Source organism: Molothrus aeneus, chromosome 3, assembly GCF_037042795.1.
Source record: "Molothrus aeneus isolate 106 chromosome 3, BPBGC_Maene_1.0, whole genome shotgun sequence".
Lineage (NCBI taxonomy): Eukaryota > Metazoa > Chordata > Aves > Passeriformes > Icteridae > Molothrus > Molothrus aeneus.
In genome coordinates, this window is record NC_089648.1 from 12,320,661 (window position 1) to 12,346,620 (window position 25,960).

The 25,960-nt window shown below is 41.6% G+C and overlaps 1 protein-coding gene across 1 annotated transcript in view; it reads left to right on the forward strand.

Moving 5' to 3' along the window:
• Positions 1 to 337: 337 nt before the first annotated feature.
• The window catches only part of FSHR (follicle stimulating hormone receptor), an 80,274-nt gene continuing 54,651 nt past the window's right edge, over positions 338 to 25,960 (forward strand). Inside the window, 2 exon segments of the mRNA XM_066547797.1 lie at positions 338 to 419; positions 422 to 611. Coding sequence (XP_066403894.1) covers positions 338 to 419; positions 422 to 611 — 272 coding nt within the window.

The following is a 25,960-nucleotide window of genomic DNA, read 5'->3' on the forward strand; positions in this document are numbered from 1 at the left end:
TCTATGAATGGGAGCATAAATAGTGCTATAAATAGAGTGCTTCTCCTTCAGGGACAAAAAGGGTCTGGGCTGTAGAAAGTAAAAATGCTTTGTTGTCCCTTGGTCTCACCAAGGAAGACATGAAAAATAGTGTAGCTGAGAAGGAAGAACCTTTCCCCAGCATGTTAAAAGAGCCCTGGTTAGTACAGCTGGGCCCCCTGATTTCAACACCACTTGAAATACAAAATACTCACGCCATGAAAAATCAGCATTTCCCATCTCTGTCCCCACTCCAGCGCCATAAGGAATGTGGGGTCACAAAGTGAAACTTGCTGAGAAGTCATCCCCTAAGAGCCACATGGTTTGTCCCAGCTTTTGGGGCGGATCTTCCACCCAGGGAGCTGGCCTGGGAGGTCTCTACGTCCTTCCCTTCCCAATAAAGGGACGGGCACAGATGTGAAGGCAGAGATGTGTCCAGCCCTCTCCTGCCTGCTGCTGCTGCTGCTCCTGCTCCTGGCAGGCTGCCTGGGATGCCAGCACCACTCCTGCTGCTGCCTGGGCAGGGTCTTCATCTGCCAGGAGAGCCAGGTGGTCCAGGTTCCCCGGGACATCCCTGCCAACACCACCGAGCTGTAAGTAGGGAGAGGGAGCGGTTGGGAGCAGCAGCCTTGTGGTTGGGAGCAGCAGCCTTGTGGCTGGCTCTCCAAAGGAGCTGCTGCTTGGCCAGCCAAAGGTCAGGTTTGAAGGGAGTCACTTGGGAGACTCCAAGCCGGCTGCTTGCAGAACACAGCCGTTCCTCTGATGCTCACTCAGCTACACCTTGAAACTCCTCTCCATCTCTCTGATCGTGCTCATTGTAAGGTCTCTGTTAAGAAAGGATTTTGTACGTTATAATACGAAGTGCAGGCTAAATTTGAAACAAGCATCCTTGGTGCTGTGACAGTAATTTGAAGCATAAAGTCTAAGCTTTCTTTACAGCTTTGCTTTTAGCGTTGTCGGAACGTGCAGAGCAACTTGTCTGCCCCAAACAAGTCGATGATGAGTGTTTGTTTGTACTGCAGGAGCTTTCCAAAGGTTTGTGCTTGTTTGCCAAGAAGCAACTTAATGTTTTCCCTTTGAAATCTCAAAGGCTTTGCAGAAAGGACTCTGATAAACATTCAGAGAGGGATCCTCCTCCACCAGAGGAGCGGCGTGGCTGTGGTTGGAGAGAGTGAACAATGTGAAGAAAGAGGAGGGGTTTTTTCTGTCTTAAAGATTTTCATTATTTTTCATAAAAGTAATGTGAGCAATAAAAAAATAATGTGTGGCAGCTTTTTTCTGGGTCAGTAGCACAGGCAGGCAAAGGAGCTTGAGCAATGGCAAGTATCTAACTGCAAGTGATTGTTTTCATTTTAATAGTTTGAAGGCAAATATCACCCTTTGCCAACACCCCCACAGACATCTGGCATTGTTACAACCTAAAGCAAAACCAAAAGGAGTAATCCTGGATAAAGCCTTTGGTTAATAAGTGGCGTGGCAAGTTTGAAGGGAGGATACAATGAAGAATGATGTGTCACTGGTAAAAAAATATACCCCCATCCCAGTTTCATACACCACAGTATATCCATGGTTATTATGCCACAGTTTTCTTAGGGTAGAAGTTTTGTTTTCTTCAGAAGGAGGGGTTGTTATGCTCACTGACTAAGTAGACTGCAGTGAAAACTTGAGAGAAATGTCTGAATTAACCACGAAAGGTCAGTAAAAGTTTAAATCATTCTCACAACTAGAGGAAAAACTAATCCATCTGTGATTTAGGTCATCTAAATCTTGAGTGCACCCTGCTCCAGGCATGTACAGCTAATTTTGTTTAATTTTGCTTTGATTGTTTCTTTAGATTACACAGTTAAGGTCTGCCTTCTAGGGATTAAGCAAAAGCATTTTTAATTATTTCTGCAAAGAAGTAGAGTATCACTGAAAAGCACCTGTTAGTAAAATGGGATTTGTTTTCTCCTTGTTAACTTCTCGAGAGTTTGTTGAGGATGCTAATTTGTGTGTTCTTAGCACGAGTGCTATTCTCTGAAACAGGCAGAATACAACATTAGTGTGACAGAAAACAGCAAACAAATCCTTTCTTCTGCCAGTGCTGTGCAAATACTGGACTTAGAATCTCTCAACTTGACTCTCTTCTCACTTTCTCAAAATAAACCAGCTTTTGGTTTCTCAGGAAGTAATTCAGGTCCCGTTCCATTAGTATAACCCTGGGACCGATTTCAGCATGCCTTAAAAATTTGAAAACTGCCTAGAGTAGCTTTGAATATACCAAACCTTAGCATTACCAAAGGCAGATACATTAGCTGAAGAGCTATCAAGTGTCAAATAAATCTTAGATTTTTCCTTCAGGAGCAAAGGGGAACTCTTAGAAAAGTGCTTTCCTCTGCATCTCTCCACTGAGTGCCCAGTGGGGTGATTCAGGTGACTAAAATAGGTTTTACTGCTCCAGATGACACTGCAGGTACACTCCTGGTAGCAGGAAAATCTTGCTTTATGTTTTCTTAGTGTTAATGGGTGAAAAGAGTTTTTTTGATTAGTGTACCAACTTAAGCACAGAAGGCCATGGTGTCTAAGAACCCTGTACAGGACACAAGCAGAGACTTCTTGCTGCATACAGATCCTACAAGGTACTTTTTTCACCTAAGAGCTCATTCTGGGAGTCTGGATGCAGCCTGGTTTATTTAATATAAAGGAGAGGGATTCAGTACACTTACAGCTCTTCACCTTCCCTTATGTGATCTTGATAGCTTTCCTAAGTTATCTTAGAGTCCTTCCCTCGTGCCTTTACAATGTTGAACAGCATGCTGGTGAATGCTTTAGAGTGAGAACAGGAGCCTGATCAGCCTCAAGCACTTCTCCCTTTGCTGTGTGTTTCTATTTCACTACAGCTGTGTCTGAAGTTGGGACACTGGCATGTGGCAGCCAGCTCAGACACTTGGTAGGAAAACTCATGATAAAGGTAAAAATAGGGCCCTCCCTAACAATTATCTCTTTGCCATTGCTGAATTGCTTTTAATTGTTATTATTTTTTTAGTGTTTGAGAGTTGGTCCTGAGCACGTGCTGCTGTGAGGGATTTCTTTGTGGCTGGCTTCCCAACAGAGAGAGCTTGGGCTCCAAGGGAAACTCAAGCTCTGCAGTGTGGTGCATGAGACAGGGGTTTGTTCCTGCCTGGATTAACATCTGCTGTAGCAAGGGTGCTGCAGAGGGAAGGCTGGTAGCCTCTCAGGGTGATTTCATTTTGTACTTACCTCATGGAAACAGAGCAGGCATCAGAATCCACATGCTTCCATCACTCTAATTTCTGCCACTTCTACTTTTTCACTTACAGGCCAAAATCTCATGATAGGATAATTACAGCTTGGTTTGTCCATTGCTTTTTGCAGATTTCCAAGCATTCTGCAGCTGGCATGTTCTGAGTGTTTACAGGGGAGCCTGTGGTTATTAGCTGCTTTGCTTTATAATCTTTGCCTGGATAGAAGAATTTTTGGTATTTTTTTATACATACCAAAATGCCTGAGAGATGGCTCTGACTTACAGTTTTGGAGTCAATCCATTAGAAACCAGGGACCAGCAGTTCAGATGGGAAATGTAGGCTTACCTGTGTCAAGTATTAACAATTATTTGTCTCTAGGGAAGAGAGGAGGGAGTGACTCAGTAGCAATTGCAGGCAGTTTGCTGCTTGAAGATCTATTCCAGCCTTAAAATCCAGTGTCAAGTTTTGTAATCCATCATCAGTATTCAGTAGGATTTCATTTATTCATAAGAGGTCTTGCTTTGTAATGCAAACAAAAATAACATTCTCAGAAGGGATCCTTCTTAAGATTTAACAAACTAAGTAGAAACATTTGGATAACACCAAGTAACAGGAAAACAGGAAATGGTCTCAAGCTATGCCAAGGGCTTATTAGGTTCAATATTAGGAAAAATTTCTTCCCTGAAAGGGTCATCAGGCATTGGAATGGGCTGCCCAGGGAAGTGGTGGAATCACTGTGGCTGTGGCACTTGGGGACACGGTTGAGTGGTGAACAAGGTGGTGCTGGCTTCACGGTTGGACTCAATTATCTGGGAGTTCTTTTGCAGCCATAATGATTCCATGATTCTAGGAGGCAGTTTAGCCATTGTCAGAGCAGTTTAGAGCTATGTTATATAGAGTGTTTTCTCCCAAGCATCTGCAAACTATAAACAGCAGGGTTTTTTACTTGCTCTCTGCATAGGTGTTTTTTTTTACAATTGCTCAAGGATATTTACTTTAGACTATCAAGTCAAGGCTGAGTAGATGTCTGAGCACTAAAACATCAGCTGCCTAGAAATAGCAAGTCCTGTGTTGTGTACTGAGTGAGTCAGATGTGCTTCCCAGCGACAGAAGCTGCAAATTATGTGAATTGTAGCTGCAACACTGTTATTGACAGATGCAATTAGGATGTTTCTTTATTCTTTCACACTTAGAGTTGAAATTACACTGAAACCTGCAAACAGCTACACTTCTTGCTTGGCTGTTTATACTGATGGACTGACCTTAACCTAAGAAAGGCAAGGTGTGAGAGGATAAAGTAAACTCGCAAAATTAAGACCCATGAAGCTTTGAACTCTCTGTGTTGTGGTGGTTAATCTTACAGTCAATCAATAAACCCACATTTTTTCAGGAATGAGATGAGAATGTTTTCACAGCAGACCATATTGAGAACGTATTACATGCTGACTAAAGCCTTTTTAATTATTTTAGTTTTTAATTCAAACCAACTTTGCATCTGTTAGAGTTACGTTCTTCTCTTCCTGAATTTATGATCAGTTCCTACTTTGAAACAGAAAACAACAGAGTTGCTGTAAGATTGCTTTCTGTATATCAGTGCAGTTGTCCAATCCTTAGGCTGGATTCTTATTTAACATTTTAATTGGGAGGATAAAAAGAAATGGGCAGATCATAAAAGAGGAAGAGAAAGAAACAGAGGAAATTTTCACAAAAGGATAATAAACTCAGCAGGACCAAAGATACATATATTTACACAAACATTCCATTTCTAAACCTCCAGGAGCTTTTGAACACAAGGAGTTATACTGCACACAATGGAAACTGCTTTGCAGGGCAGTACTCTGCTGGCTTACTCCTGATGCTATAAATAAATTTTTGCACGTGGCTCCCACCTTACTTATAGGGTCTGCAGCTTGATGCATGTATGAGAGAGGGATAGCCAAGTCTGAAGATGTATAATTATCTATATATATACATATATATATACACACACACACGTATGTATGTGTAAAATATATATTTGAAATGAAAGTGCATTCGCTTAAAATTTAATGACTTGCTAAACCACTGAGCTTTTGGCAGGGAAACAGATGAAAGCCAAGACTTGATTTTGTTTGCATGCAGCATTGGGAGGGTACCAAGCTGATGCCCTTCACTGGGGTCAGCTACAGAGAGATTCTCTCAGTGTATAAATTCTGTTTTTTCCAGCAGTCTCTGTTATACACATGCACACACACACACATAAACCAGCCTGTGTCACATCCCCACACATCTGAAACCAGGCAAAATGGGCTCCTGGGCTGATGAGCTGAAATAAAGCCTCTCTGTTAGACATTTTAGATATGTTCTGGTTCAGTTCCTACAAAGAATCAAAACGTGCCTAGTGAATGAGATAATAATAAATGTTTTTCTAAAGTATTTGGAAGATTAAAGTAGTCATTTGTGAGGGTTACATTTTCTTGTCTCAAATATGGTGTCTTCATCTTGTGTGCCTCCCCATTCAAGTCATTAATATAGTTAAAAACCCAGGAGAGTTTGACAGTAATGTTATTCATGAGATGGGATCTGGTAAATCTGAAGTTAGTGTTGAGGCACAGCAGGAAAAACAAAAGCTCTACTACGATCTGAAATTAGTAGTTTTAAACTAAAATGTGGCAAAAATGGGGAAGCTGGTTAGCCTAGGGGACTCTGCAAAGTAGGATGGAAGTCTGTCTTTTGCTTCTCCAACAAGAACAGTAATAACTAGAGCAGATTTGAGGAGTCATGAATTCACTGGTGTCATGCAGCAGTTAATTTCCTTTGCTCTGAATGGTGTGTTAGGCTAAACACTTCAACAGTATGGATGATTTCCTGGCTTCATTTACTCCCCTTACAACAGTTTCTCACAACTCATCAGTTTTCACTCGGCAGAAGTAAAACACTGTATTTCAGACTTTGTTGCCTTCTCGTGTCTAATACTGCGATGTATTAACTCCATCTCTCATCCCATGCAGGGACACTTTAGCACAGGGAATCCTATTGAGTATCACTCAAAGATGACTGCTGCTAGCTGGGAGAGCAGAGCATACTCAGGGCTCTAGGGAAATGCTTTCACAAGTTTGAGTGACATTAAAGTGCTTATGTGGCTCAGTCTCAGCTTCAATGAGCTGCCTTTCCATCCCTCACATGGGGAGCTGAGGGTATTTATGAAAAGAGGGATGCAGACAGGGCTATGTGTGGGTGCCACTGATGCTCTGACCCAGCTGCTGTTCTGTAAGAGCTACCAAGCCAGGCCAGTTCTTGTGTTATCCTTGTATTTGTCCATGCAGTTGTGCTTTCAACTCCTCAGTCAGGTTTATACATAGCATCTTGGGAATTTGAGTTAATTTTCTAGATCAGACACTTAGCAGATTCATATCAGCATTGCAGTTTTGAAGAGTAAAGCTTATTATCTTCCTCAATATCCCAGGCCATGCCACTTAAATTAAAAAAAAAAATAAAAAAAATAAAAAAAATAAAAAAAGCTTCTCAAATACTTGATAATCCCAGATAAATTTCTGAGATGATTTCTGGAGAAGAGATCCCCAGTGGGACAGTGCCTTTAAAAGCTGCAAATCACATTCCTCTGGAAGAGTGTCACACATAAAACGTGTCACCTGATAAGCCAGCCAGAGCCAGTCTGCTGTGCACCTCCAGGGTTTTCTTTGCAGATGCTGAGGGGGTCTCATCGGGCTGACATGTCACTGGAAACACTGCTTGTGTGAGAGTTTAACAAGGGTGGCAGGAGAGAGTGGATGAGGAATGCCACAAAAACAGGAAAAGAGTTGCCCAGAGGAGAGATTATAAGTAAAAATATACATCCCAAAGGGAGATGTGTTCTAACTGCCAGCAGTGTGTGTGCAGGAGGGGGTCCTGCAGAGGCAAGCAGAGTTATCTACCAACAAAAAATAAGCAAACCTGTGAGACATGCAGGTGAGGAGCCAAAGAAACCCATTCAGAGTTCAACATGCCTCACTGTCTCCTCTCCTGCTGGCAGTTTAGTTTAGTTAGTTCTGCTTAACTTTCCCAAGTCCTTGTGCAGGCAAGTTAACAGATAATTGGGGTAGGCTCACAGTTAATTTAAATTGTCATAGCTTCATTAGCTTCAGTGGAAAGAACTCCATTCATTTTCACCATCTGGCAGTGGGGAGGTCTCTCAGCCATGTGCTGTTCGTTTTGGCAGCAGCTGATTGGGAATGAGCATGTTTGTCTCTGTGTGTGTGTGTGTGTGTGTGTGTCCAGTAAACAAGATAGTTTAGGCACAAAAGGCAGGTATTATTTTTCATAGCAGTCTATTAGTTTTACACAGTGAGGGGCAAGCACTCTGGTAGAAAAAGCCACTTTTCTTTGTTTAAGACCTTGACCTTTTTAGACAAAATCTGTAAATTATTTCACACACTTTGCCTGTGATTTGATTGGGCTGCTCTTATTAGCAGTGAAATTTAAGTCATTAAAATGAAGCTTATTTCAAATTATAGGTCAGACCAAGCATGGATTTCATGTAAGAGTATAGAAAATTATTTCTTGTAATTGTCTCACGTACACTATAATAAGGAGCCTGATTTCTGCCTTTTACTCAGGTGTAATTTCTTTGATCTTGAGGGTCTAAGGTCAGAAAAGCTTGTGGTTTGTTTACTTTTGCTCAGTGTTTTCCTCCAACTATCCTTAGGTCTTTCAGGAGCTCAGCCTGGAAGGTAGGGATGCTTTTTATCTCCCATTACCTTATCAAGCCACCTACAATCATTTGCTCCTGGGTAGCTGGAGGAGAACTTACAGACTGTTATTATATGCAGAGGGAGATATGTGTCTCAGTGAAATGAAAACAGCCTCCAACCCAACTCAGCTGAACAAATCCTTGCTTCTCATAAGTATATTGAGCTTGCTGAGCCTCCCTCTTTGCCTGGACTAACTAAATAATGCTGTATCCTTAAAAGTAACATACTCAGATCTTCCTGTAGATAGGACAGCCTCAATTTTAAGCATATACCCACTAGGTGAGCTGCAGGCTGAAGCTTTCAGCTCTGCTCACTCTCTTATCATCAAGAATGATATTACTGGTCAGCATTTTAACGTATTTGCCTGGAAATTCTGGTTTGTGAATGCCTATGGAGCATGATTCTGAGAATGGTCCTATTGGCACAAAGTTTCCCCATATCCACATACATGAGGATGTACTTTCTGATATGAATCCTTGCCCAAATACAGCCAGTTAATTGGAATTTATTTGTAAATATTTATTAGTCAGGAATCTGTGAATCTTCAGTGATTTTCCAAAAACACTCTGTGCATAAACATGCAGTGGGGAAAAATTCCAAGTTTTCAGTGTTTCATTCATCTTTTGTTTGAGAGTGGAGCAAGGGGGGAATATACTTTCAAATGAAGATCAGAAGATTCTATTTTTTTAAATTTGAAATACTAGCATGCAATGAAGGACTGGATGGACTGTGTGAAGATTGGAAAGGAAAGCGGTGCTTGTTTTCTCAGGAGATTTTTCTGGTGTCCTATATTTTTGTTCCAAAATTTTGGGATACCATGGTATACTTATAAAGACATCTTCCCTCCCTCTTACCCCAAAACCAAATCCTACCCCAAGAAGTGTGTCCACACACCTGTGTATGTGCACAGGGTGTCTGTGTTTAACTTCTTCCTACATCAGTTTGGCCCTGGGCAAAGAGGATGAGATTGGAAAACACCAGCGTGGATCTATAGCTGTAACTCCTAAAATGGGCCAGGCTGAGATGAGAGTAACAATGGTAGGAGGGACCCTCTGCCTGTCCCTTTTCCCCAAAACCAGGAGCATGGGATGGGAAGAAGTGATATGTGGTTATTTGAGATTGGTTTTCTTCACTGAAAAGGATGTCACAAAGGCAGGGTAAGAATTACAATTTTCTTTTGGACACACCTTTGGGAGCCTTTTAATGTTTTATATTCTGTGCTATGTCTTGTGCTTAGAAATAATCTCTGGTGTAACAGCCCTGCCTACACTTGGCTTTGAGAGGTTTGGACTTCAGGGCTTACCTTCAGGGTAAGCTTTGATTTCTTTTTTTCACCATCACATGGTATAACCACATTAGGCTACTGCCTTTAGTAGCCCAATAGGCATTTTTGAGGGCCAGACCCTTTGTAAAAGGGAATCCTATTCTGTGGGAAACATTCATACCTGTGACAGCCACAGACATTCACTGAGGTAAGAAAGCACATCTGTCTCCAGCAGTGGAAGCACCACCTGTGCTGCTTCCTCTGGCATCTCCAGTCTCTCCACAGCTTTAAAAAAAAGAACACCAACAGCCAAATCCATTTTTTGCTTCTTGACAACTGCTGGGAAGCAATCAATTCTGAAGAGTCTTTCCTTGGAGTCCAGTCTCCCAGCAAGAATATTTGTAGACACACATAAATTTCTGAGCAGGGAAGGTATAAGTAGAGGGGCTATAAACCCATGGAAAGACAGTGGCTTGATGCTAAAAAACTTCTCTTGTCCCCAAAGTTTTCTTTGGCCAACAGCGCTGCTATGGAAATTTTTGCTTTTCGTTTTTGGCAAGTAAGGAGTCATAAAAGCAGCACAGGCTGTGCTAGGAAATAACAGCAGACCAAGAGCTGCCTTGGCAGAACAACTTTCTAGGTGGAATTACTGGTTTGGGGAAATACTCGCTGCATCCGAATCCCACGAGCTGCAATTTCCTATCTGCAGTATATTGTTGCCATGGCAGATGAAGCCCAGACCTCATTCTCCAGTCCTTTGAAATCAGCATTAGTGGCCCCTGTGAGGGAATACCCTACAAGAAAATCCCGGGTCTGATTCCACAGGCATTCATACACATCCTAATTGCTTGCCCAGGCTGCTCCACTGCTTCCCGGTGGGACAAATCGCAGGTGCAAAAGTACCTGTCTTCACTGATTTGCAGATTCAGGACTTTGTGCTATTGCAGTAGGCAGGAAACCACTGTGGGGAAAAATAAAATGGGCATTCAACACACAAATGAAATAATTTTTTAAAAGTTTGCATTTGTTTTAAATTATTAGGGGAGATTTTAATTGTTTTAATGGGCCATGTGGAATTGGTAAAACTGTCTTAGGGCTCACAAAGTTTTCTATCTTAACAGATTTCACAACATTCCTGGTAAGTATGTAAACACAATTTTATCCTTTACAGTAACAGCAAAGCTATGGGTTGCAAGAGACGAGCAATTTCCCGAGAGTACAGGGTTTAACCCAGTGGCTTAGCCTCACCTTATTCACCAGACTGTTCTCCTATAGCAATATGTTTCCCTTTTCCAAATAGCAAACAAAAAGAAATTACCTCTTGCATATTTGTATTTCTTTCTAATAACTATTTCTCAGCAGAGAAAGTTATAACTCTACTATTTTTTAATATAAAGTGAGGTGTAAAGTTTCAAGGCTTTTTCCCTCAAAGGCATCTTTATTAACTTGGTACATCTGCATCATCACCTTTTCCACTTTCTTCCTTTCTGTATTTTCTTGTGTCTGTTTCTGTCACTGTATTAGAAGAGCAGCATTTCACAGCAGTGTTACAGCCAGTAATTTAAAGAGAGCTGAGGTGGAGATTTTGTGAGTATTTCAATTATGGCTAACGGTTGGCTCCGTTATGGTCAGTAGGGCTGCCTATGGAGCACTAATTGGAAGGTTCTCACCCTTTTATGAGTTTAATTGCTCTCTGTATATTTCCCCTTAGCTAAAGATCTTCATAAATGCATGAATGTTGCATCCACAGGAATTTTTTAGTATATGTTTACAGTATTCATATAACAAACAAACAATATTTCTTTGACTTCATTTCTCTACATGTTATGCTGCGTTATGTCAGCATAACACAGCATAACATAGAGAAATGAAGGAAGTCAAGGAATATTGTTTGCTTGTTATATGAATATGGGCCCACACCCCAGAAATCATGTTGGTTTTTGAACACTTTAAAAATTGGAGCATGTCCATCCTGAGCTTAACAGAGCACTGTACAGGCTGGACAAGGAGCCAGCAGTATCCATGAAGTTCCCACTGAGGAGTGGATTGATTCCCATTCCCTTGCATGTACTGATGTCCTGGTCTGGTGGGGACAGTGTGTAGCCTCAGGGCTGTGATCCAGCACCAGCTCAGGCTTTGCCATTTTGTTTGTCTGTTGAGAGGTGTGGACGCTGTCTGGAAGAGACGCTCTGGCGACACTGGGAATCAGGGAAACTGGGTCTTTGTTCAAGGCTTTGAAAGCCTTTGCCTTTTTTTCACCCTGGGTGTCAGGCTGCCAAGAGCTGGCCTTGGTTCTAGGTGTGGATTCATCTCTCGAGTGTCCTCCAGGCTGAGGTGGTTATCAGCTGAAACAGGCAATGAGGCAAGGGGCGCCTCAGGAGTTCCTGCTTGCGTCTCCTTGAAGATTTTCTGCATTCCACAGAAAGCTTGTTAACCTCTGATCTGGTGGGGTGGCAGACTGCTATTTTTATTAGGCTGGCTTGCCAGCCAGCTAGAGTACATCTCTACAATGGCCATTGTGTAAAGGAGTTTATAGATTTCTGTAAAACACCACATGCTGGTATCCTGCTTTTATGAACAGCTTTGGGCTCCAGCCTGTGTTGCATAGCAACACTCAGGGTTTTGTTACTCTGAACTCAGATGATTCAGGATGGCTCTCGATCCTAGAAGCCCAAAAGTCCCAGAAACCTTGAGCTTCAATAAGATGCCAACCGCTTTTCTAAAAATGGCCCAAAGAAGGAAAAAGGTACACCCAGACTATGTGGAGGTCTAAATTTCACCTTCAACATCAAGTATAACATCGGTGTAGGAGTTTCCATGGCTTTGAGCTCCTCCCTAGTGGAAGGTCTTTTTCCAACCTCAGTATCTGTATTTCAGCAGCTGCCTAATAGAAGCCTCTGCCCATGTTTCCACTGCCAGCCTGCCTAGGAGCATGTTTTCCAAGCTATGCCCAGCTTGCATGGTCATCTGAATTGTCTTTGCCCTTGCTGATCTTATTGAAGAAGAGGTGATGGAAAATATTGCCCAGAAAGAAAACAGTGTCAAACCAATCACTAATCATTCCCTCCTATCTCCATGCTGAAATAGCAATACTCACTCTGAGGCTACTTCTGCCAGATAAAGGATAATCACCTAAAACATCTGTGTGCCTTGGAACATTACCCTTGAGTGAAGGAGATAGGAAAATCAAAAAGCATAAGCACAGGCAGAAAATATTTTGGTTGTGGCTTTCTATATTTTCAATGCTTCCTATATAGGATGTAGAAGAGGCTGTGATGCTTAATTTCTTTTTTGCCTCCTTGACAGTAAGACCAGTTTTCCTCAGGGTAACCAGCCCCCTGAGCTGGTAGACCAAGGTGAGAGAAAATAGACCCCCTGTAATCTAGGAGGAAGTAATTAGTGATATGCTGGGCCACCTGAAAACTCACAAGACCACGGCACCAGATGTGATTCACTCAAAGGCACCAAGGGAGCTGGTGGAAGGGCTCACCAAGCCACTCTCCCTCATTTACCATCAGTCCTGCTTAACCAGGGAAGTCCCAGACAACTGGAGGTTGGACAATGTCACATCCATCCACAGGAAGAGCTAGAAGGAGCATCCAGGAGACTACAGGCCTGTCAGCCTGATCTTGGTGCCAGGGAAGGTTATGGGAGAGATCACCTTGAGTGTGATCACAAGTGCTCACAGTGTGAGCACATACAGGAGAGCTAAGGAACCAGGCCCAGTCAGCAGGGCTTTAGGAAAGGCATGTCCTGTCTGCCCCAGCTTGGTTGTTATGACCCATGGGGGATGAGGGAAAGCCTGTGGATATAGTCTGCCTGGACTTCAGTACAGTCTTTAATGCTGTCTCCCGTGGCATTCTTCCAGAAAAGCTGGCAGCCCACAGCTTGGATGGGTGCACTCTTGGCTGGGTAAGAGCAGGCTGGACCCAGGGAGTGGTGGTAAACAAGGTGCCCAGTGGTGTCCCCCAGGGCTCAGTACTGGGGCCAGTCCTGTTCAATATCCTTATTAATGATCTGGATGAGGGTATCAAGAGCACCCTCGATCGCAGACAACACCAAGCTGGGTGGGAGTGTTGATCTGATGGAGGGCAGGAAGCTCTACAAAGGGATCTGTACAGGCAGGATAGATGGGCTGAGACCAACAGTGTGAGGTTAAGCAAGACCAGGTTCTGGTCCTCCTCTTAGACCACAACAACCCCATGAAGTGCTAAAGAGTGGGGGCAGCGTGGCTGAAAACTGCCCCGCAGAAAAGGACCTGGGGGTGCTGGTTGGCAGCACTGAACATGAGCCAGGTGTGCCCAGGTGGCCAGGAAGGCCAATGGCATCCTGGCCTGTCTCAGGAATGGCGTGGCCAGCAGGACCAGGGCAGGGATTGTCCCCCTGTACTTGGCACTGGTGAGGCCACACCTGAAGTGCTGTGTCCAGTTCTGGGCCCCTCACTACACAGAGACATTGAGGGGCTGGAGAGACTCCAGAGAAGGGCAATGGAGAGGGAGTCCAAAAGCAGCAGAGAATTTTCTTTTAAACAATGCAGCCTTGTAAACAAAGCCCTGGGAAATAAACATCCTTTACAACTGTCAAACTCAGAGCAAATGTTCATTTTCTCATTGCCAGAAGCATTTCTTAATCTGAGAAAGTGAGACAGAATGGCTGTGATCATACCTACTCTTTGAGCAATCCATTTGCAAGAATAGATATGAATGTCACACTGAAAAAAAAAAAAAAAGAAATAGTTGGCTATTGAGGTGAATAATCAAAAGGGGTGAAATAACAAGCACTGAATCTAACCCAACAGGTCAAAGGGTATAAATTAGCAGCACATTTTCTTGACAAAGTAATCAGCTACAAAATCCATGCATTCTCACATTTTTTTCCAAGGCCAACTTGTCTTTGAAACTTAAAAGACTTTTTGCCATGTAAAACAGAGGGAAAGGATAGGAGATTCTGCAAGGAAGCTGCAATTAGAGTAGAGTAATGTTGCAGACCTTTGAAATAAATCTGAGGGAACACATAATGGTTCTCGAAGGGTGAGTGTGAAACTTCACAGGGACGTTTCAGGTTCAGTGGTTGATGCTGACTGTCATTTTTTCTTGCCCTTAAGCTAAGCCAAACATGGTTAACCAAGCCTCTTGCAGCAAATTCTATCAGCTAGATAAGATGTGCAGCACTTAATGTACAGAACGTTGGCTGATTGTGGATGTCGCCGGAGAAGAATGTGAGGCCAACTCATTTTTTTGTTAGAAACTCTGACTGGGACAATTCCATCTCAGCATGAAGAGATTATCACTGCACCACTGATTGGTCAACCTCTGTTCCCATTATTCAGGTTTCTGCATGCAATAAATTGTCTGTCCAGTACATATTGAAAAATCAGTGGAAGAATTCCTATTGATTTCCCTAGGATTGTGTCATAATATTGGGCCCAGTCTTTTACTGCATTGCTTTAGCACTTGGTCATCAGCACTGAAGTGTCAGCTAACAGAAGCCAAGGACTTGTGGCAATGTTTTTCTCATGTGACTCATGAATGGATGTTTAGAATAAAATGAGATCATTAGAAATAGCCAACTTCTTATACAACTTATACCCTTTAATTACCTTCTGTCACAGCAAGTTATCATTGTTTTTAATTTAGCAGATGCCCTCAGACTGGAAAAATGTGCTGTTTCATCCCTGCCAGAAATGTTGGTTTGGTTTTGTTTTTTTTTTAATTTTAATATGAGACATCAAGGAGATGGAAGGAGAGCAGGGGTTTCAAGCACCCTGACATCCAGTACTGTATCTTATGTTTCCCTAACTCTCTCTTCAAGGTGAGCAGTCAAGATAAGCCAATGATCTGCAGGCCATCTAATTTGTTTTTCCATCATTTTCTTAAGTTGTCTTATGTGCAATAATCATTACAGTGTAAGTGACTCTGCTGCGAAAATCAATTCTTCCTCACTGAATAGAAAATAAATTACACTATGCTTGAATCATAATTTGTATTTTGTTTATTTTGTTGGACTTGAAGTTAACCACTGGGTACTTTGCCCAGGAAAGTTCTGTGTCATCTGGCAAAGGCACTATAAACATTAAGGAATCTACTTCCGATCGAAATGTAATAAAAAATGTTCATGGATTTACACTGAATTTTCTGTCAGATGTTCAATATTACGTCCTTGAACACTATAGTCTCTGAATATTTATTAGCAAGATGGAAGTCTATTCCAGATAGGCTTTGAACCACGCTCACCACTGGAGCATGTGAATGACTTTCAGTAGTACATCTGTCATAAATTCTATTATTACAAGATTACTATTCCTCTTCTGCTGTTTATCTATAATTCAACCACAACAATGAAAAAGACTCTTATGTGCTATTCATGAGCACAAATCCCACATAACTGATGCCAGCTTTTCAACCTGAGGATGAATGGGAGTCAGCAGAGGTTATCAGCACCTTGCATTGTTCTCACACATCCAGGGCGTTATCCCATAGTGTGCCAAAAACCTCTTCAGTTTTACTATGTATGATAAAATAAATTCAGGACTGCTGGTTTGTACTTTGCTTAAATTAAACAAGAAGTTTCATTGGAGGGGAAGAAAAGGGGGCTGGGGTTGTTTAAGTGCTTTAATTTTCTGTGTGGCATTTATTCCTCAGAGCAGGTGCTCGGGGTGTTCAGGATAAAACCCCTGTGATCAAAGGGGAGTGCTCCTCAGTGACCAGGTCCTCCCATTAATAAGACACTGCAGCTTCCCGGGAGCAAAGTCCCTTTGGAAAAAAGAATCCAACAAAACAAACAACAAAGGATAAAAGGGAAAACAAGGTGCCTGTGTGCACCTATCCCCTCCCATTGCCCAAAGCCTGATTGAAGTTAATTCACCTCCCTTGTTCCTCTCCAATGGATAACCCTTGGCTGAGCACTGGGGTTAGAGAAAACTTCTGTGGTGATCTCCAGCACCATTTCCTAACCTACTCCATGGAAATAGACTTTTCCAGTGATCTGACCAAGAATCTCTTCACCTGAGCATTAAATCCCATGTATAATGCAGGATACTTGGTGCTTCCTTATCTATTTAGTTCTGTCCTCCCTGTAAATTCCTACATTTATCTTCAGGGAAAAAAAAAATATTTTTGGGTTTTATTTATTATTTTGTTTTTGTTTTTTTTTCCTTCTGGGGAAAAGGAAAGGGAGTCTGTGTTTATGTTTGGATAACCTGGAGTATTTTCAGTATCCAGCTCTGTGTACAGCTGTTCTGGGAGAGATACTGAAAAGCTGCAAGTGGATTCTTTTGCCATCTTATCACATTCAGACAAGAGAAGACACCCCTTGGCTTATAATGATAAGCTACAGCCTTGATCGATTTGATCTGTGCTTTTGTTCTTCTTCATAATCTGAGCTATTGATTCTATTTATTAAAACTAATTTAAAAAACACAAGCCCTGAGTGCTCTGTTGTTCCAGATCAGGCTGCTCCAGGCAGTCTGATCTGAAGCTAATCCATTCACTGCTGATTTATTTTCACTTTGTTTTTAAGCAGAGTTCTGTTCTGTTTCTTTTTTTCTTTTTCTTTTTTTTTTTTTTCTTGGTTCTCTGTTTGTCTCTGAGAAAAAAGGCATTTTGTGTCACACCTCTAGTGCAAGCGGGGACACTTAGATTCCTTTTTCTGATATATGGACTGAATTCAGCAAAGTTTACCTGACTCTTTTTCACACAGGTTTTTGTTCAGAAGGTGGCCTACTGTGTATTGTTCTCTGTGGTCTTAAATCAAAGCACTACCTTTATGCTAGAAAAAAAAATTTATTTCCTTAAAACCACTCAATCTTGCCATCTTGAAGTTCATGGGAATCACCATGTTCCTAAACTAAGGGCCAGCAAGGGAAATCTTTTCCCTGTACTTCCTGGGAAGCACAGGTTTGTCTAAGGGCTGGTTGATAGTTCTCTAAAAATAAATACCTTTATTCAGACTTAGATAAACAGAATGAAGCCCTTATTATTCCAAACAGATTAAAAGAGGAATCTTAAGGAGACTGACACTTTTCAGCACCAAGTTGGCTTTGAGTTTCTGGGCAAAGATCAGCACTTAGTGACTTTGTGGCATTTTATTTACTGTAGGGGCATTTTGTTAGTGATGCAATTGGGCCTTTTTTCCCCCAGTTTTAACACAATTATTTAAATCTTTAACCCCCAAATTATTTGGCTGGTTCAAAGCTCTCTGAGTGTCCAGCTTGTGCAGGGACTGCATATTGTGCCTACTGCATCTTTCAGTGTTTGCTGCTGTAATGTATTCTTTCCACAGTAAAAAAAAACCAACTCATATTCAGTTCCTAATTCATGCCAAGGTCTGCTTGGTCATCCTCACAGTCTAAAGTCTGCAATTTCTTTTGCAGCATGTCAGAATTATCAGCTGGAATCAATCAGGCAAAACATAAGCCTTGATATTGTCATGAAGGAAACAGGCACAAGGTAATATAGAGTAATATCCTCTGAAGCCTTGGTCTGGCTTTGAAAACACTGGGCTTTACTTCAGAATCAATATGGACACAGCAAGATGGAGTCAGTGTTGCTGAATATATCTCTGCAGGTCAGAAATGCCTTATGTAGTGCATTAGGAAGTTATCTTTGTTTTGACTTGGGAGCCACAGGTAGATTATTGACGGGATACTTGCTATAACCAATATTTAAGCAAAACCACAGCTGTTCAGATGCAGTAAGAAAGAAACTCCCCACAGCTTGTTTACAACATGATCTTGCCCCAAACCTTCACAGATGTTGTATAGCCCAGAGAGCATCTTCTGCAAGGGGTCAGCAACTCAAATTTGACCCATCAGCTCCAGCTGAGGCCATGCTATTCCCAGTTTCCACTTCCTTGTCCAGGGTCTCCAGGCAGGGTTACAGCCCAGCAAAGGCAGATCATGGTAAGTTTTTCCTTCTGTAGGAAAGGTCCCCCTCCTTTGCCTGCTCTCTCCCTGCAATATCAGCTGTGGCTGTATGTGAATCAAGCATCCTATGCACTACAGGGAGTCTTGGGAACTGCTAAGGGTAGCTTAAGAATAAGAGAAGCATTCAAGATACTTTTAACACAGTACTCCTCCAGCCTCCAAATAATTTCATCCCAGGGGGTTGCCTGGAATTTGTGTTGAAGCATCAGTCCTTGCCCACCCTCTCCAGGACGTCTGTGGACCTCTAAGCTTTCCATGCCAAAAAGTAAATTGGTTATTCCTCTTACAAAAGTCGTATCATGTCTTTGGTCAGCATTAGTGCCCTCCTCTTTACCTTTCCCAATAATCAAATACACTTTATGAGATGGAAGGGATCAGAACTGCACTCTCTGTTTTAACAGAGAAGTGCACCTTCTGTTTTACAGAGAAGGGAGAGGAAAGTTTTAGAAAAAGAGTGCAGCAAACAAGTGACACAAAACCCTTAAGCATTTAGACTATTATGAGCTTCAATTTGCTTTCTAGTCCACCTCCCAAAGAGGGCCTGGGAGAAGAGTAAGGGGCAACCTGAGACTTTGCACTGGCAGTTCAACTGGCCTGATTTTACAAAGATTATCAAAATTACCTAGGAAAAGAATTTGTGGAGAGCTGAAACATTCTTTTAATATTTCCATTATTAGGGTATGCTGAACTGTTCTTGTCACATTTATTTTTGGTTGTGTCTCGTGGAGCCAGTTCTGTGCAGTTAAATAGGAGTCTGAATGAGGTGCTGAAAGCATTAAATCCTATCAGCAAGTGCCACATCCACATGCCTTTTTTTACCCTGTTTTATGCAAGGAGATGCCTATCAGAGTCATTTAGAGAGCTGATGTCACAGTCAAATCAAGAAATATGATGGAAGGGTGTGTAGGAAGGGGGCAGAAGTCTCATCCACTGAGGTTAGATGTTGCAAAGAATATATATTTTCCCAGGCATAACTGCTAAACTCTTTCTTAGAGGTCTTCCATAATCTGCAGCTGTGCCACGAGCAGGTCAAGTTTCTCCCATCTCTATTTCACTCTTCTATCACCCTTTTTAGGAGGACCATGTATGTTTATTATTTTCAAGTGCTCTATGGAGGGTTCATGTTTGAGAAGCAGTCTGAAGGGGAAAGCAGGAAACACATCTTTATTCTGAACACAACCTAGCATTCAGTTGCCAGTGTGGTCAAGGTGGCCTCTTTCTGAAACAAAACTGCTCACCTTCAAATACAATAAAGATCCATGCTTGACAACAGTGCAGGCTTTGTCCTGTGTATTACTGAGAAGAGGCCTGTCAGTCTTAAAGGAAATAGTACAATTAGTATTTTTAAGGATAGTGGCACACTAGCTGCCATGCTATATTTAGTCAGGAGCATCATCTTAATATGGAAAAATAAATCCATGGTTAATGGAAGGTAGATAGATAAATTCAGCTTTTTGCAGTGGCAAGGTAATTCCTGCTAAAATAATAGGAAAATGTAATTATTCATTTTGTTTTGTACAAGGAGAAGTAAGAAGAATTCCTTGCTTTTTCATTCTCTATCAAATTGATGATGTCTATGGGGAAGGGACCTCAATAACAGAGAAGGACTGTGAGGCAGAAGAGACACTCTCAGGAGAGTGCAGGACACTCAGGACACTGCAGCACCTGCAGTTGATATCCCTGTGATTGTTTCCCTCAGCAATCTCCATGAGATGAGCTGAGAAAGGTTCTTGACATGGGAGTTCTGTGACTGGGAAGAGGACCAGTGATATGGGAGTGTGTGGTGAGCAATGGCAGTGAGCAGGAATTTTTACAGGACTTGAATAAAATGTGCAAGGTGCATTAAATTGAGAGGACTGTGAGCTCTTTTACAATTACAGGAACCCGTTGCTCACTTTAATGTCATGGCTACTCCCATTCTCAGTGTGCTTTGTGGCTTACCCCCTTTCACATGCAGCAGCAATTCCAAGAGCAAGCCCCTGAAAGATGCAGCAGAGATTCAGATTAGAGGAAGGCATGACCAGAGGAGATTTCCTTTTTCTGCATGGTGTTGGAGTGACCAAAGTTGAGGATTTTTTCCGCTTTGTCACTTTTAGTGTTATTTCAAAACTTAAGCATTTAAAATTTAAATGTGTGCTTTGGTAGTTAAAAAGAAGTAAACTCTCCCCTTGCCATGGTGCTGGAGAAGCAGGAGCATGGGGCACAGGCCCAGTATATTTCTGCATTTCAGGATAGCTGTGTCAGCACAAGTCTGGTGCCCTGGGAAGAGCAGAGTAGGTGCTGTTTGCCTCTGGGACCCCTCCTTCCAGAGAAGCTGTTTTCCCAGGAATTCCAGTTGAGTTAGTTGTGTTTGACACTCACACTGCTCTTTGGAAAATACAGCACGTAGTAGATAGCAGAGAGAATATTTACTTTTGCAAAGCTTATATTCAGATAGGAAAGAGGAGTACAGTGTCTCAGTGCTGTTTCTTAAATGATTTCTGACTGCTCTGGCACTGGGAGTATCTGATGTCTCATTACAACTTCAAACAAGCCTTTGCATGTATCCAAATTAATCCAAATATTTGGTGGGGACCCTGCTACTTCTTAGACTGTGTGCTAAGTAGGGAATGTAACAGTGAGTGTCTTTCTTTTTATTTCATTAATATTCTGGGATATTTGTTTCATTAATATTCTGGGATATATTCAGCTGTGTCCCATGAAGCAGCACAGGTATAGTGCCTATGAAGATATGGATGGGAAAGGAGATAAAAGCACTCTAGTTGTTTCTAATGAATTTATCAAGATAAAGTGACACAGGTACAAATAATTAATTTGGTGTTTTTCCTATCCAGTGATGGTTCAGCAGGAAGTTCTGCACAAAAGCTTCCTTTTCTCTTTTACCTTTCCTAAGGCACCCAGCTCAGAACTGAAGTCTCGGGTTGCTGTTGATAATTGCTACCCCGAGATGCGTAGAGTGTCTCTGTTTCGGCCCGCGCTGTTGAAGAATGACTCTGGACTCTTCACTTTTCAGTCTTGAGGATGTTTATTAATTCTTATCTATAAAATTTTCTTTCTGCCCAGCCGAGATCTGCTCAGCAGGGCAGCCACAGGCACTCTGACCACCCCCGAGGCGGTGTCGTCCTTTTATACTAAAAACTACGTATAACATATTTACACTTAATTCCCAGTACCTATCACCTGTGTTAGACAGTGCACTTCTATTCTAAACCAATCCCAAAGTGCCAACATCACTGCAGAAAATGGAGACCAAGAAGAAGAAGAAGGAAGGCTAGACACACCCAAGTTCCTCCATCTTTGTCCCTATAATCCCCATACCAAAAATCCTAAAATCTACATTTTCACCCTGTGATAAAATTATTATTCTTATACTATTCAAACCTCTGTGACTTTCAGATCCTCATACAAAGCTGGCAACTTGCTCCAGGGGTCAAAATCAAATCCCCAGGTGTTTTGGGCTGCGTGCGAGGGTCTCTGAGCCCCCCGGCGGTGTCCTCAGCAACTCTGGACACCTGGAGGGCTGTGCTGAGTTCTGACACTGAAGGGATTTTGTCCCTGGAGAATTTGTCTCAGTCCACAAAAATAACATCATGTATGGTGGCCCTGCCAACATAGAAAGTCCCGAAGTTTTAGAGGCAGAAACACTACACACAAAGAACACTTGTCACCTTTCAGGTATGACCTCAGACAATGAACAAACCCCAGTTCTCTCCCTGCTGTGAAATAAGATCTTTTTTGACTCATTCTTGGGACAGGAAGAGTCAAAGTGACTTGCTGTGTGTGAGTAGGATGGCTATTCTTGGACTGAATCAAAAGAGGGGAAGAAAGTTGTGAAGACAATACCTAAAAAGCTTCCCATCTATTGGACTGTGGACACTTTCCAGAACTGTATTTGCCTTGACAAGCTGCCCATGGGAAAGAACACAAAGTGAAACATTCTTTTTGCAAGAACACAATACCCAGTACTTGTACAATGCTCCTTTTGTTAGGAAAATATGCAGAGATATTAATTTAGAGCTATTAACATAAATAGATGTATCACCAAGAATGTTGCTCAGAGTGAATGAATTTTTCATGGCTCCTCCTCACCATAAAGATGGTTGCAGATATCAAGGTCAGGTTTTAAGGAAGCTGTACATTCATCACATGCTGTACATTTCTCAAAGGCCCCCTGTAAGTAAGCTGTGAGGAACAAGGATGTGCTCTTCTAAAAGTAACATAGTGTCTTACAGGATAATCAAAACTAATAAAAGTACAGCTATTTGTAAAAATAAAGCAATCTCTATTTCCTGGCTCTCTGTAACCAAGACAGGATAACTTCATTCACTGGTGTTATTTGTCTTGCACAGAACACTTTTCACAGCATGCCTTTGACATTAATAGAAGCAATTTTAGCTGTGCTTTCAAGCTTACTGCTGGTCTTTTTTGTGGTAACTCATTCCAAGCAGTTAAACTCTTCCCAGATGCAAACATGATAACTGTGATTCTGCTCAGAGGCCTAAAGAGGACTTGTTTGTTGCAATTTGTGCTCAGCAGCAAACCCTTCTTCTCTCTGAGTGTATATACTGTAGAGGAATCCAGAGCTCCAGCTTTGCTTTGCTACAGCTCTGGGGAAGCTTAAAGCAGGGAGGAGATCCTTCCTGCCAAGACAACGTTGCTTTGCCTGCTTTACCTGATGTCATTGTGTAGCTACTGCTACTTGCACCTAAATCTTCAACAGAATTGATTGTCAGGGACTTTACAAAGTCAGTTAACACACACAGGCAGCTGGTCTGAATAATCACAACTCTTGTGCATGTCCAGCTTTGCCTCAGTGTAAATCAACACAAGCTAAATACACTGAAATAACTACGATATGTGTAGACCATTAATGAGTAAAAGTCTTGGTGTTGCATTCCTTTTTCTGATTAGGAGTTTTGCCATCTCCCCTTTTTTTTTTCCTGTTCCTCCATATCCAGATTCCTCCCACCTTATTCGAGCAGAGCTATTTAAAAGCATCTTGGAGCTTTATTTTTAACTGGCTGCACGTGTGACCTCAGAAGGAAGCTATCTGCTGTGCCCTGGGGGATGAGGCAGCGCTACTGAGGACAGTGTGTGCTTTGTCCAGAAATGAAAAGGCTATCAGTGCTGAGACTAAACATGCCTTGGCTTTGGAAAACTAGCCCAGGGAGGAGGGAGAGTAAGCTTTACAGGCCCGTTGCTTGACCACTTTTACAGTCTTTTAGATGCTTGGTTGTTTTGTTGGTTTTTTTGTGGGTTTCTTTTTTTTTTTCTCAACAGTTTTCTGCTTCCTTATCTCTCCTTATCAGCTGTTAGCTGCCTACTGGCACTGTGGGCAATTAATTAGCTGACCTAAGCAAGGTCCTCGGGGAAAAACAAATCCCACAGCAAATTTGCTGTGTGCCTGTGGGAGCAGCATCACAGCTCTGCTGAGAAAACAGACCTGTTGTTATCCATGCCATGGTGTTGTGGGCACTCTGCAAGTGAAAAGGGCATTGGGGGTGTGATCTTGAAATGCTTCCCTGCAGCTTTTTGTGGCTGGGGGGCATTATTACACTGGGTAAGTGTTAACTAAATTTAGAATAGGAATGCAATCAGTACTGTTGATTATCCTTTTAATCTAATTCCAAGAAGAAAAGGAAATTGATTTTTATGGGAGGCCTGATAAAGATTAAGAAGTGATTTTTCATCAGCTGCTGCACTTATTCCTTTTAGACTCAGACCTGCAAAGCAGATGGACATCACTAATAATTTTATCAACACAGTTCTAATTGTATTTACTTTCTCTGTACAATACTTTATTTAATTGCTCACAAACCAAAATATTTTATTTTTCATAGATGCCCTTTACATCTCTCCCAGACCTGAAGAGATTGCCAAGTAGCCTTCCTGAAAGGAGGACACGTTCCCTCCCAGATTAACCCTACATTTTCTGTCTTCTTCATAAAATGTGCACTGCCTAGATTTTCCTTGGAATACTCACCTTTACCAGCTTTTATTATCCCACAAGAGGAATAAAACAGCTGCACTGTCTAGATAACTTCTTCCTCAAGCATTCAAAAGGGATGAGGCGCTGACTTAAGCACATTAGGTGGATGCAGTGATCAGATGCTTCAATCCAGATTGTGCATGTTAGCAAGGGATTATGCTCTTTCTCTCATAAATCCATTTACATGTGTATGAAGTAGGGCCTCTCAGACACTCAAATCCATAGATCATGTCTCAGTTGAACAAATGAATTGCAAAGCTCTTCCTCCATTATTCAAGTGTGCCTGAGCTATCAGGGTCCACTCTTTGAAATGAATCTGTAGTTACACGAAGAGTCATTATTAGAGAAATATTCTGCTTGGCTTTGGGTTTCTCTTAAGATAATGCCATATCTCTCTGAAAAGATGAGCCAGCAGGATGGTGAGAGATGTTTTTTGTCACTACCTGTGCCATTCCTCACGATCCTGCTTTACTCAGCTTTACAAAGTCCCTACTTCAGAATCCCATGGAATTGAGGTGACTAATACAAATCTTTTCCCATTCTTAAATTAAAGCCTCATGAGTGTTGGAAATAGCTTAGCAGCATGATATGAATGCACTCTAAAGACTTTAAAACTAAAAAGCAAATAAACCCAAGCTTTTTGCATTTAGCTTGATGGGGTTTGAAGCCTGATGTTTAGCATCCAATTTATGACTTTTGTAATTCTCTCTGCCTGCTGTTAAGAAAGGGAAAACATAGCTTTGTCTGAAAGCACCTACAGGCTACTTAATAGATACCAGAGATTTTCCACCTAGGCAGCTGAGTAAGAGAAATACTTCAATGTTCATACATATCTACATATGCCCCTTCCCTGTGAGATGTTCACTAGAACCAGGCCTCCCCAGTCACAGTGAAGTCAGATGACAGTGTGAACCCATTTCAGTGAGCTGGAGGCTTACAAATGTTCTTCATAAATTTAAATTAAATCACATTCCACTCTAAGGAATCTCATTATTCATTCTGGTGAGAATTAGGACAGAAGTTTAGGGCCAAAGTGGCACAGATCAATTGATTTACACCATCTGGGATGTGGTCTGCAGTATCTATTTGTCTCCTATTATACAACAGGAAAAGCAAAATAGTCCTTCACTGTTGTATTGACTAATCAAGAAAAACAGAAAAAAACCCACCCCACCAGGATGCAGGATCTTGTTGATTTGTGCATTTAATCAAGAGCACGTTAAATAGGTCATAGAATCATTTTGCCTTCCCCTGATGTAAAGCAAAAATTCTTCTGTTGCCTGTGAAGGAACCTCCAAAGCAAGAAGAAAAAACAAAGAAACAACAAAGAAACAACCAAAAAGAATTACAGAGAGTAAATTAAATTTCACTGTAAATCTTTGTTTGACAAAATGCACATTGCAGCAGAGGATTAGAAGGTGATAGCATCAGTCTATTAGCTCAGAGATTAAAGTAAAAATGTTCTTCAAAATCCTATCACATTTAATTCTTTGGAACCAAAGTTGGTGATTTAGCATTATGGTCACTGAATCTTTTTGGCTTTTTCTTTTATTTTCCTTTGGTCTTTAAGTTATAAAGTTTATAGTATCTGCTTGATATCGTTCATTTTAACGTCAAGAATTTGCAATTTACATGAGGCAGAGAAGATAATTCTACAATGCACACACTTTTCTGATTAACTGTGTGTGACTTAAGTAGATCTAAGAAATGTGTTTTAACGAGTGTTTTGAAAGACCTAAATTCAGCCAGGCTTTATGATGCAGAAATTGTTTTATTTTTTTTAAACCAGTC